This window comes from Lissotriton vulgaris, chromosome 7 (assembly GCF_964263255.1).
Source record: "Lissotriton vulgaris chromosome 7, aLisVul1.2, whole genome shotgun sequence".
Classification (NCBI taxonomy): Eukaryota; Metazoa; Chordata; class Amphibia; order Caudata; family Salamandridae; genus Lissotriton; species Lissotriton vulgaris.
The window spans coordinates 1737973442-1737987265 of NC_141695.1; the positions used below are offsets into that span (position 1 = coordinate 1737973442).

Below are 13824 nucleotides of genomic sequence, written 5' to 3' on the forward strand. Positions count from 1 at the left end.
CAGGTCGGGTTCGCCCGAGAACACTAACTTTGTGAAATCTAGCTACCATAGACTTTGTCCCGCATCACGCGTGAGAGTGCACACTCTGCACCCGAGTCCCCTAGGCCTCCTAGAAGTAATCTAACGATTCTATAGTCAAGTCCTAGCGATTCCAAAGCCTATTAGTACTGTACTTACCTGCTAGTAATTTCGCATTCCACTTTCAGAGTATATGGTTTTCCGTGCCCCTCGGGCATTTGTATATACTGTGCTAACTTAAGTATTTTCGTAAGAGTTTTGTGTTGTGCTTAGTCCCCTGTCCTCATAAAGAGTACAGGGCTGTTGTGATCTTAATAAATACACTGTTTATTTTCATAACACTTGTGTGGTGTCCTTTCACTTGGTGTTCAAGGGGTATATGTGTGGTATAACAGCTGGCTTAACACGCCCTCTCGAGTCTTTAGCCTTAGACTGCTCGTATCCATGCTACTAGGATAGCTGGTCTATAAGGTTGACTTACAACCAATCATCAATAAGGGTTGCTGGACTGATACATAGCGTTCACTAGAATAGTGAGCACTGCATATCAGGCCACCTTCTCACAACAGGGACTTGCTCTGACAATCCCAAGGTGGTTCTCTGGGGGAAGTGTGGTCGAGCAGTGTTAGGATTATCAGAGAGGAGTGTTAGACATCTGCAAATACGTACACAGTCAATAAATGATGCACACGACTCAATAAGGAGATTCACACCCATTTATAGGAATAACACATATTTTAATATATATATTAAGGCACCAGAATCAATGCAATCAGGTAAGCACGTGTTGCAAGAGAAATACTTTTAGGTATTAAAAGACAACACCGTACATTTTTCAGTGGTTGCAATGTTATCCTACGGGAGGAAAAACAAATATGGCATACAGTTAGAGTATATCGACTTACGAGACCAATCTTCTTGACTTAAGGTAAGTATGGGGCAAGGTCCAAAGCAGTACCAAGAGGCCACACTGGGCGGCACTGGGGCGGCCGGGGACAGAGGTCCAATACAGCACCTGGTGCCCAATGTTAGTCTATGGGGATCGGTATTTGTGAAAAGAGGCTGCAGGTTTGGACTAGGGGAGGCATTCAAGCTAAACCAACCATCTTAGTAGACATGGGGACACTTTTGATGGTCTTCTCTGAAGGCCAGGGGTGACGGGTGTGGAGGTGTCTTTAGGTGTCCGTTTTTTGTCCCCAGGAGCAGTCACTGTAGAGTGAGCCTGTACATGGAGGATTCAGGTGACGTCCGTGAGTCAACAGAGGGCAAGTCCAAGGTGGACTTTGTCTCTGGAGGGCTGGGGGACCACTTTGGCACCATTGTCCAACTTTAACTTGGGCCTGGAGTGACGGGGGTAGTTGTGCTTGCCGGTGTTGGGTTTTTACGGTCTTTGGGTCCTTTCAGGTTTCTTTGGGTGCCTGCAGGATGCAGGGAAGCAGTTCCACTGCTCCACTGGAGTTCCTTAGTCTTTAGAGAAGTGCTTGCAGTCCTCTTGGACTTTGGAAGATCAGCAGCTTCCAGAATAAGATGACTTTGGCACAATTGTTGATTAGGTAAACATACCGCACAAAGTCAGTTGGTTTTTCTTCAGTTTTTGCTTTCATGGTTCTTTGGTCCATCTTCTTTTGGTTGGAAGGATCTGATTACCTGGTGCCAGGAGCTCCCCTAAATACTAACTTGAGGGGCTTTAGAGAGTCTAGGGTAGTAGCCAAAGGGCTACTGATCCCTGGGGTCACTATGCCCCCTGTATGACCACTTACTGTGGGAAGTGGGTATAACCTTGTCCCAGAGTCCCTAAGTTTGCCTTCACCAAGATGGCAGACTCTGAAAAGTCGTATCCACTTCAGGTCGCTAACCTTACGGGTGGTACTAGCCTGGGGGTAAGCTTGCCTATCTGACTACTAATTTTCCCGCCTGTCCCGGTGCCAAAGGGGCTTTGGACACAGGGGATCTGCATCCTCTCCTGTGAGGAGGGCCAGACTGGCTGTACTATGCATCAGGTGTTTCACCAGGAGACTGGAAGGGTGGGGGCCGGTTTTGCAGCGGTGAGGGCAAACGTTGTTACTGGGGTCCAGTTTTGCTGTGGTGCTGCAATATCGACCCCCAGTAACAAAAGCAGCAAGCGTTTCCAGCCTCCTGGGCCAGGCAGAGCTTCCCTAGGGAGTGGTCCAAGAAAATTGTCAGGGCTGCCTTGAGTTCCCAGTGTGGCCCTTCCTGTGAGGGAAGCCAGATTTACATACCAAAGATGGTAGGCTCTTTGAAGTTCTCTGCCTTGGAATGCTAATTCACAGGCCATCCTGTGGGAGGAGGCTTTGTTCCTTACCTCCTGAGAGCAAAGGCACTCACCCCTTGGGGTCAGAAACTCATCTTTGGTGGTGGGGTGGCTAAGACGAGTCAGTCAGCACACTACTAGTAGGTAGGTTTTCAGGGGGAACCTCGAGTGAAGATGGTGATCCTCCCCAAGCTGAACTACTTGTTTGATAACATCCCTTTATCTTTTTCTAGGGACAGCTTAGATAAGATACAAGGGAGGATAGACCGCTTTATTTGGGCCTCTAAATGTCCTAGACTTAGTTGGAAGAAATATAGAAGGAAGTTGGTTAAGGGTGGGGTAGCATTGCCAGGCGTTTTTATTTACTACCTCTCCTTCCAATTTAGGAAGTGCAGAATGGTCTTGGTGAACCCAGATAATTCTAGTAGGGGTACAATCCATGCAAGGCCGTTGAACTCAATAGGGCAGGATGATATCCCGTACAAGTTCAGGGACTAGAATTACTTCAAGAAGTTCTGGCTTAAAGTACTGCAGCCCAAAGAAGAGAAGATTTCCCTTGATTGTGATCAACCTAGATCCGTTATCATATCATATGCCATACAATTAATACAAACATTAGTATCACCATGTGTAGAATTCTAAAATCAAACAAATTTATAAAAAGTGTATATCTTTATTGTAAAGCCTTAAGCTTTTTCTGATTAAAAAGATTTTACGTTAAAGTACTGCAGGCCTTCTTGGAAGTTTGTTATTGTATGAGGAACATTTTGGGAGTTGATTACTGTTCAGAGTTTTCTCCAATTTGGAACTCCCGAGGTACTCCTCCTTTCTAGTTGGACAAACTGAGCATCCCTCTGAATAATGTGGGCATTAATTGCGGGGGGCAGCTACAGGGTGGTACTGGGCTCATTTTGTGGGTGGTGTTAAGTGCAGAATCCAAGGGTACTCTGTCATGTTACAAGTACATGCAACTGGTTTCCTGGAGGTCTGGACATGGATAGGCCAGTAAGGGGAGATGGGGTTTGTAGGGAAAGTTACAAGACTCTAAGCCAATAAAGAAGGAAATTTCTATTTGGTATTGGGAGCTGGTGAAGGCCGGAGAGGTGAGATGTTAGATCCTTGTCAATCCCTGGGGTTGATATCAGCAGTTAGAAGATATTTGGCAGTCTCTTTACACCTTCTTTACTGCACAGTTACATCAGCTGAGCTCGTGAAGAACCACCTTTGAACTTCACACAGAATATACTCTACCCCAAAAGACGTGCCACATATTTTGTAGGTCCTTCCCCTACTGCAATTGGTGTGGTAAGGAAAAGGCAGACAATATTCATATGTTCATGTCTTGCCCCATATTAAGTGTTTTTTTGGATGGAGGGCGGAGAGCGATCTCTGGGATTATGGGAGGTCAAATCCTAGTGTGCCCCCTTTTGATCCTATTTGGAAAGCGCAATCAGATGGACTGGTGTGTATCGCTTAGGCAGATACATCTTCATCTTGTTGGCAAGGAGGGAGATCTGCATAAACTGCTCAAGCCCACTCCACCCGTTCTTAGTAGTTGGTTGGAATCGGTGGCGAGAGTTTGTAAACTGGATCTGGACTGTAAGAGAAGCAGGAAGATGGGAGAGCTTTGGACAGCTGCACTATGTGGAGATGGAGCAGTCCTGATTTCCTTCCGTCCTGTGATTAAGCCTAACCTGCCGATGCGAGGTGGGGCAAGAGGGCTTTTCTGCTCTGTTTCTCGTTTGTCTCCGAGGTTCAACAGTGGAAATGGAAGACAATCATAGGACATCTGTTGGTGTGGCTCTTGTATCTGTTGGCATATGTGGACAAACAAAGGGGGTTGCACTACAGATTACAAGAACCCCATAAAGCCAGAGAACCCAGACTGCAGAAAGATGACATTCTTGGCAATACCCAACGGATTCCGATTCCCCTTTGAACACTGATCGAAAACTAGTCATAATCTGTTTAGTACCATTGGATCCCTTATCTCTTCCTCTTCTGGTGGGTACTGGAGTGGCATTTCCACAAGGCAAAGCATAAGACACAGGGTACCACCTAGTGGTGATGGTGACTCATTACAAAATGCAAGAACAAAGATGAATTTTTTAATTGTATGAAGAGTGTGCAGACTAAAAAATGTCTGCTGCATTGAGCCATCAACATCGTTTTACTATTTCTGTGGGGTGAATGTTGCACATGAAGTCAGAGCTCCATCTTCGTCCATAACCAGGACTGGTGGCTCAGGGGACTAATGCATCCCTTTGAGGAATCTGTGTATGAGCTCATAGCAAAGGTTAAAGTTCTTGTGGATCTACCCAGACTTTTATCCTTCAGAGGTTAATAAAATGAGTACTGCTGAGTTGCTAATAAAGAACATGAGAGCCAAGATGACCCAAAAGGGTGAGCATATACTTTACATCTACATATCCGATGTTATGTGAGGCTAAGTCATGCTTACCCTCTCTTCCGATAACCCCTTACAATATGCATAATATCTTGTAGATATAGTTAGCAGCGGTGAACGTACTGTTGGGCTATAGAAAAGGCAATGCCAGTGACTAGCACTGAACCCACAGCAGGTGTTATGGCATTGTAGTATTGTGGGATGTAGTCTAGTGGTTGGGGGGTGGAGTCAGAGGGAGGAGCAGGAACAGGAGGAGCCGGAGAACAGGAACCAGGGACAGTTAGAGTAGGGACAGGGACCAGGATGGATGTGCAATAATAAAGCTCCAGTATTAGCAATCCATAGTGTCTGTGGTTATTGTAGCAGGATGCTACAACTGGCGACGAGGGTGGGATGGGCTTGAACCTAGCCCACAGAACCCCACAAGAGAGCCCTGTCCCCAGGCAGCCTCGAGGAGAAGGAAACGCCAACCAAGGAAAACGAAGTTGCTGCCTGAAACAAGAAGCCAGTAGCAGGTGACCCTGTTACCCCAGCAGTTGAGAGGGATCCAAGAGGGAGCCGAGGCACCAAGCGTTAAAACGCTCGAAGAAGAAGAGACCCCTTCGCGCCAAAACGCGACTCACGCAGGAAGCGTGCAAAGACTAGTAAGTGCTGCATGAGCAGAAGTCAGGAGCCCACTCTGACTCTGCCAAGCCCCAAAAGAGAAGAGAAAGTGCCTCAGCGTGGAGGACGGTGCCCCACGAAGACCGCCTGCCAAGCGCTGCTGAAAGCGCTGAACGCGGAGCCCGAGGGAGATCTGAGGTCGGAAAACCTCACGCCCGATGCGTGAGGTTTGGCACGGTGCCGGCGAAGGAAAGCGAGAATTTAAAGTAAGGAGGAATCGGGAGCCCACCCCGATCCTGCCTAATGCCCTGGTTGCAAGAGGGCGCCTGGAGCACTGCGGAAGCCCCGTGGGTGAGCCCAGAAGTGAGAGCGCTGTTCGCGCCAAAACGGAAGAAAAGCTCACCCCTGATGCGTGAGCCATCGCCTGCGAGCCACGAAGTAGAATCGGGAGCTCACCTGGATCGTGTCTGACTGCTCCGGTGCCCGAGGAGCGTCTGGAGAGGTGCGGAAGGTGAGCTGCCTGAAGAAATCGGCTGCCGGTGAGTGCCGAGTGAAGAGACGTGAGTCTGGAGGCTTGAATGAGACCAAGATCTCGTGGGAAACGAGATTCCCATAGCGGCGGCCATCTTTGAGTCAGGCGGATTTCAAGGACATACCCTGTGTGATTCATAGGCGGCCATCTTGGAGTCAGGCAACAGCCAGAAAGTGAACAAACATTGGCAAGAACAAAGTAAACAAACATTGGTAAAAGGAAGTCAACAAGCATTGATGCCTGCAAGGACAAGTATTGGCTAAGAGTAAACAAGCATTGATACATGCAAACAAACATGCAGTGATACTTGCAATTAGACAAACATTGACACATGCAAATCAACAAGCATTGGTACGTGCAAAGAAATAAGCATTGATCCATGCAAAGAGACACAAGCATTGATACACGCAGATCAACAAGCATTGGCGAACATAACAGAATCAAGCATTAGCGAAGACCAAACGAGTACTGGCGAAGGCCAAACAAGCATTGCCAACGTCCCAGCACATGACCAGGCCGCAGGTTTCGACTAAAGAAGATCAACTACGAAGACGAGTGAACAGCCCGCGCCCTGCGAATATGATCCATCAAAATCCTCCTCTCATGGCGGGGGAAGAAATAGCACAACGGTTCAATCCCTGCATTAAAGTACCAACCCCAGGGGTGCCGACGGACACCTGGAGTCTGTGTCTCAAACGGAACCAATGGCTGGCCACATTGAGTGATTTCCTGGACGCCAATGGTGAACAAAGAGAGAGGAAATGTCTAATGCTGCTTCTCCATTTGGTGGGTCCAGAGGGCCGATGCCCAATCGAAACATTTTCCGAAGAAGACACAGACATCTATAAAAGACTCCAAGAGAAGCTATGTGCCCGCCTCTCCGCACAAGCGGAAGTGGATCGAGAGCGCATCGCTTTCAACACAGCTCGGCAGGAACCAGGTGAACCACTGCCTACTTTCATCACTCGGTTGAAAAACCTGGTACAAGGCTGCCACTTCAACACCTTTACAAATGAGGACGCAGTTCGACTCCGGATAATTGAAGGCTGCGCAAACCCCGACACAAAGCTCAAGATCTTGCGAGGAAAGTGGTCGCTAGAGGAAATCATCAGGAAGGCTGAAATTGGAATGCACGTCAAGGCAAGAGACAAATCAAAGGTCCCGAATCTGAAGGCAAATTATCAAGACGCCTGGACAGATGAAACTCGAAAAGCAGACAAATCAAAAATAGAGAGAGGGAAGGCAGACCAATGAAAAGACAACGGGAGAGACACAGTGACAATGAGTACTCTGAGTCAATCAGTCAAAGGACAACCTCAAGGAGTTCTTCGCCCTCAAGATATCATTCAAAGTCTGGCCAACGGGAGAGACACAGTGACAAGAATTACTCCGAGTCAATCAGTCAAAGGACGACCTCAAGGAGTTCTTCACCCTCAAGATGTCATTCAAAGTCTGACGAGGAGGGAGCGTCCAGTGGGACAGATCGCACCTCTGGACAAGATGGCAACTTACACAACAAGAGAGTAAGGAAGACGAACTATAGAAGGAGAGCTCCAAATGGTCAAAACCGGAAGTCGGCGCAGGAACACTCTTCGTCAAGTTGTGAAGAGGAGTCTGAAGGAACATCATCCAGCAGGAGAACACATCACACCCACATCATGGGTATCCGAGCACCAAGTAAGCGTGAAGAAGAAATAGGTCGCATAAGACGGACCGACCCTCCCCAACAACGAACAGGAAAAGACCAACACATCAATGACACCGAGGACAACGAAGAAACTGAGAAGACGTCGTTGACATGTGAGAAAGGCAAAGATGGAAAATCTCAAGAGCAAACACAAAGAACAAGCACGTGGTTGTTGAGCAACTCCTCAAATGAAACAATGCCAAAGACAAGTCGGCGAAGGCGCCTGGAGAATCGCTTTAAAGACAACCCTGAGTCAACGAACAACGTGTCACAGCCCACTCATTCCAGACATCCATTACCCGATACACCCTCAACGGAACGCTTCAAAAGGAGTATGGCCAGGAACTCCTCTGATTCAGAAAGCGCGTCCGTTCGATCCTGGAGGTCGACAAAAGACCTCTCTGACCCAGAAAGCACGTCCATGGCCAGGAACTCCTCTGGTTCAGAGAGCACGTCTGTCCGATCCTGGAAGTCGACAAGAGACTTCTCTGACCCAGAGTGCTCATCTGTTCAATCCCGTGAATTGACCGAGTCATGGTCCCAACAACAGTCATGGCGTCAACCACTCAAACGCACCATGGAACCAAAAGACACCCTTCACGTCAAGAGCAACACGTCACACACTAGGGACTCTGAACACTCAGTCATGCCACAAGACAATCTGTCATGTCAGTCACAAGGATATCTGGACACAGATCAGACACCGTCACCCCTGAAGGGGTCCGCGAGGCTGACTCAAAGGACCTACAGAGGGAAGACAGAGACAGTGGACCTTGGTCACCGGACGGGAAGGGACCAGCCAGCCACTCCGCAAGGAAAACCGGACGTGTCAGTAGAGAGTGGTCATCAGATAAGAGAGAAACATGCCTATGCACAGACAGCTCACGAGTCCGCCAGACAACCCGAGACTGTGAATGAGTTATCGAATCAAACCAAGATAGTCTCGTCAGATAGCACCGTACTGTCTGGTATACATGACCCTGAAGTGGAGGACAATGTTGCCCTCAATCGGACTCGACAAAAGGAAGTAAAAGTAAATGCGGTGAATGAGTTACTGAACCAAGCCAAGACAGTCTCATCAGATAGCACCATACTGTCTGGTATACATGACCCTGAATTGGAGGACAGTGTTGCCCTCAACCGGACAAGACAAACGGAAGTAAAAATAGATGCGGGTGCTCGAAAGAGGACCAGAACATTATTCACTCATGAAAGAGATCGAGCATCTGAACCAACAGTAGTTACACCACTGGAAGGAGACATGCTGACTGCGGAATGTGAGAGCAGACAGTTCACACGCAACGTGATCAAGAATGCCCCGATTAAGACAACAGAAAGATTGACCAAAGTCAAGCCCACCGCGGATTTGACACTACTGAGGCTTGAAGAACAGGCTGTCCGCCAACCCGTGTGGTGGATTGAAGAATTGCGAACGCTGAGGACATTAAGCTCATTTTGTTAAGAAAGGGGGAGATGTAGTATTGTGGGATGTAGTCTAGTGGTTGGGGGGTGGAGTCAGAGGGAGGAGCAGGAACAGGAGGAGCCGGAGAACAGGAACCAGGGACAGTTAGAGTAGGGACAGGGACCAGGATGGATGTGCAATAATAAAGCTCCAGTATTAGCAATCCATAGTGTCTGTGGTTATTGTAGCAGGATGCTACAGGCATCACTGCCATCTGGTTGTTCTGTTGTTTTTCCCAGACTCCTTTGACTGATGCTTCTACTCCCTTTGCTCTCTGTTGCTGACAGGTACACCTACGGAAAGCCGGTCCAAGGACGGTACAGTGCTACCGTGTGCCGCAAGCCATATTATTACCGCTGGAGCTCCTCCCAACGCCCCCTAGATCTGTGTATGACAATGACAGGCAAGGTAAGGGGGCAAGGGTGAGGGTCAGTGTTTTGAGAAGGAAGAGGAGAAAAGATTATAAATCGATGGCATTTGCAGGCAGCAGTGTCTTCAGGGCTGATAGCCGCGAATACGATGTTACAAAGGGCACAGCTTGCTCTTTGGCTATTTTAAGAGTTTTGTCATTCTTTGGCCCTATTCTTTGCCGTCTTCCATTTGACCTGCATATCATCTGTATGGCCTATATTTCGGCTACGTCCAGAAAGATCCTCAGAATTGTCTAATAATGGTGATATTACTGTAGAACTTCCATCTGGAATGGCGCTGTTGTCCGCACAAAGTTGAATCTATTTTTTTTTATGTTCAAAAAGCTTTATTTAAAAATTTGGAACAATTGCGAAAAGTAAAAAGTAACAGACCAAGATAAAATCATGAAACAGATAAAAACGATAGAGAAATAAATAAATGCGAAATACAATACACTAAATTCAGCTCAATGAAGTAAAACCTATCTCAAAGTGGACTAGATTTGAATGTATCATTGTTTTTAAATCTAAATTTTCTTCACCCCACACTACTTAATCCCTTTGGTACAGGCAGCATGCCAATAGTTTAGTTAAAAAAGCAGTTTGCCCTAATTAAAGAGTTTCCTTGATTTTCCAGACTCCTAAAACATGATCCCATTTTTTAAAGTTCCTTATTTTTAAGGCTGTGTTTCACTTTACCCTCCTTTCCCACCTCATGGTGGTGCCCCACTATTGGAGCGATGAGAGGTAGCACCTCACTGAGCCGGATTATAGTTGGGTGCTGTCGGAAATTGCTAAATTCTGAGGAAAATGCTCTGGCTGGGATCACTCCACCATACTATGAAAATGGTGGAGAAATTCACTTGAGGCGTTGCTCTCCATACTAAGGATTTTCACCAGAAATGACCCTAATGCCGGAGGCCACGGTCAGACTCCATGGAAAGCGTTGCTTCACTTGCCTCTGGTGGGTTTTTGGAGATTAATTTACAGGCCCGGCCCATATGATAATTTAACACAAACAGTGTTTGGTTGCCCTACAGTCGATCCGAACACCTGAAAAAAGTAGCCAGTAAATAGCACTGTTGAGCTTCATCTTCACCTGAAAATACCCTGATAAACACCTGAAAATATGTGTATTATTCCTTCAGGTTATGTAATGTGACACTCTGCAATAGAATGTTAAATCTATTTGAGCATGCACGTTTGACTTAAACGTACAAGAAGATTTTTTTTACCAGAGTATAGCGACTTAAAAGACAGTTTTGTGTTCGTGAGGGTTTGCACAGGAATGGATGTTAACCTGTGGGTTTATGAAGTGGAGAAGTGTGGCTCAATGGTTAGAGCGGTAGACCTTGATGCAGAACGCTGGCCAGGGACCAGGGTTCGATTCCCGCCTCGGCGGGATCGGGCTTAAATTCCTCTGACCGGATATTCTCGACTCAGTGCCGAATCTAAGCATGGGCCCCACGCTGCAACTCTGGGCAATAGCTTGCTTAGTCTCCACAACGGGGCCCCCGATGCACAAGGGATGCCTGGTTTCACCATGGGATGCCCAGGAGTGGACACCTCACAAGGAAAAGCCAGGAGGGGTTCCCTTGTGGTAGGAGTACAAGCACCGGGATGCTTACGGGTTACTGTTCGCGCTATACAAATACAACACATTTACACATTCACATGAACATGCACAAGCTTACACATTTGTGAGTATTCACAAACCTTTCTTCAACCCGTTCCATCTCCAGAAAGGGTCAGGCATTTACTCCGGTCAAGGATAGGAGTAAATCACAATGCAGATTTGCTGGGAAGGGGATTTTTTCAGGATTTTCTTATGGGAAAAGTGATATATATGTTCGATGGATTGTGTGATTGTAGTTATACATGCTCTGCATAGTCCTGCCAGTTAGTGTTCTGGATGTGTGCAAGTTGCTTTTCTTCGAAGAAGTCTCTCGAGTCACGAGGCAAAGTGACTCCTCCTCTTTGTGGTATTCCGCATGGGCATCGACTCCATTGTTTATTTTTCTTTCCACCATCGGGTTCGGACGTGGTCCTGGACGCTCCAGTTTAAGCCTGTCCTTGTGCGCCCTTCACTTTGTTGTTTACCTCCATACCCATCGGTACTGTTTTTGTTCAAGTTCCACTCGCATCTTTCGAAAACAGAAGCAATTATTCAGTTGTGAATTCGATGTTCTCCAGTTGCGGCCTTCGGGGGTACGCCCATTCGGGCCTTGTTTTATCATCTCATTGGCTTCGGCCAACTATGTGCTGCTAATGGACCAAAATCAATTTCGATTCTGTCCCAACTGCTACATGAAATACCTGCATACAGACCTCCACCAGGTTTGCAACCTGTGTGTATCTACCGACCACAACGAGGATTACTGTGAGGCCTGTCAATCTTTTCAATCAAAGAAAATGTTGCAGAACTGTTGCGAGCGCTAGAAAAAGATGCAGCACAAAGATCTGGAAGAGACACCCAACATCTTTGGCCTAAACAATGTCAAACGGGCAGAGGAAGAACTGCGTGAGGTCTCAGCAGCAGAGGATTAGGCTCTTTCCATACCAGACTCCGAATCCGACCCTGGAATACAATACAGCCTACAGTTGCAGGACCTTCCTTCAGGACGGCTCCCAACCACCACTGCCAACAGGCCATGGTAGGCACTGAATATCTGCTAAGGATGCCCCGCCCGCAGACCTCCAACAAAAGCCAGGCCAAAACCTCCTGAAACTGCATTGAGCCGACCAATCTCAGTGCTGAAATGACCATCTGCCTCATCGGCTCTGAGTAACCCACCCTCTGCTGTTTCAGCTCCGACCACCTTTTCGCTGAAACAAAGACCAAGTTTGGCACCAAAACTATCCATTTCGGCACCAGAACTGATTCTTGAGACTCACTGCCTCCATCACATCACTTCTTTAGTCATATAGGAGACATTACTCCACAGGGCTTCCCCTAGACTTACAGTGGGGATCAGGGGGAAGGGGAGAATAATAATAAGCAATCCACAGATCCATGGGTCCACTACGACAATGACCCCTCCCGGGGATAATGATTTAGACCGTTATCCAGCTAAGCCATCACCCCCGGATGATGCAACCTCCTTCCAGGAACTTATAGCTAGGGCAGGTGCATATCACCAGGCCCCTTTGCACAAAGACCCCATTGAGGATGAATTTCTCTTTGAGACACTCTTCTACCATTGGGGCATGTCTATATCTGCCCATGCTAAAGGGGTTTGCTCCGTCACTCAGAAGAAATCTTTAAAGATCGGGTGCAGGCACATACTATTACACCAAGAGTAGACAAATACAAAGCTGCACCCTCATCCACCTAACATCAAGGGCCAACTTTCCCCTGACTCACTCATGATATCTAATGCCTGCAAGAGGGCCATCTCCTAGACATTAGCAGATGCCCCACCATTCGACAGAGTATAAACTCATCAATGCTTTGGGGGAAAAGGGTGGCAGCACAGGCAGCCAACCATTTGTGAATTGGCAACACTCAGTGGTTCTTGGCGAGGTATGGCAGGTCCTATTGGGACGAAATGGGGTAACTCCTTCAACATCTCCCTGAGGAGTACAAGAAAAGAGGCCACCAAATTGTCCAGGAGGGTAAATTAATTTCAAATAGTTCAATCCAATGCGCCCTCAACTCAGCGGACACAGCTGCCAGGGGGATGAATACAAGCATACTGCTGCATAGACATGCTTGGCCATGCATATCTGGCTTTAAGCCAGCGGTACAGCAGACGCTCCTCAAGGTCCCTCTTGACCAACATCTGTTTGGTCCCCAAATGGATCAAACATTAGAAAAAAGGAAGAAGAAAACTGAGGTTGCAGAGTCATGGGGGTTGCTTCAAATCCCCACTCACCAAGACAATACCATCAGATGCCTCTACCTTTTCCTAAAGACAAGAGCATCAGACCTCCCCTTCAAGGAGATATTATAGAGGCACATATCAAGGAAATAATTATAAAGGGCGTGGACAGGTTGCCTCTCCTCGCACCAAACCCTCCACTTCCAAACAGTGACTCACTTTTTATTCCGCCGACCATTTAACACCTGTCAGGGGAATACTACAACTTTTCTTCACTGCCTGGAAAACCAGGACAACGGATCAGTGGGTGTTGGATATTATCCAACATGGTTATTGTCTGGAGCGCATCAAAACACCTCCAAACATCCCACCTTACAGGCACATACTTTCCATAGAACGCCAAATGTTGCTCAAACAAGAAGCAGAGGCTCTATTGCAAAAAGGAGCCTTAGAGCCTGTTCTTCCAGAACAAGGTTCAGGCATATACTTTCTATTCCTCTTTCCCAAAAACGATGGTTCACTCCGGCCCATGTTAGACCGCAGGCCATCAAATTATTACATCCTCTCAGAACACTTCCACACAGCAACTCTTCAGGCTGTGATTCCTCTATT

At 47.3% G+C, this 13824-nt stretch overlaps 1 protein-coding gene across 4 annotated transcripts in view; it reads left to right on the plus strand.

Annotated features, from left to right (window-relative positions):
* Positions 1 to 13824, plus strand: part of LOC147706526 (alpha-2-macroglobulin-like protein 1) — a 360239-nt gene that overhangs the window by 88480 nt on the left and 257935 nt on the right. For all 4 annotated transcript variants that reach the window (XM_086932994.1, XM_086932995.1, XM_086932992.1 and 1 more), the window contains exon 8: positions 9269 to 9389. In XM_086932994.1, the coding sequence (XP_086789120.1) occupies positions 9269 to 9389 (121 nt within the window). The remainder of the gene's footprint in view (positions 1 to 9268; positions 9390 to 13824) is intronic.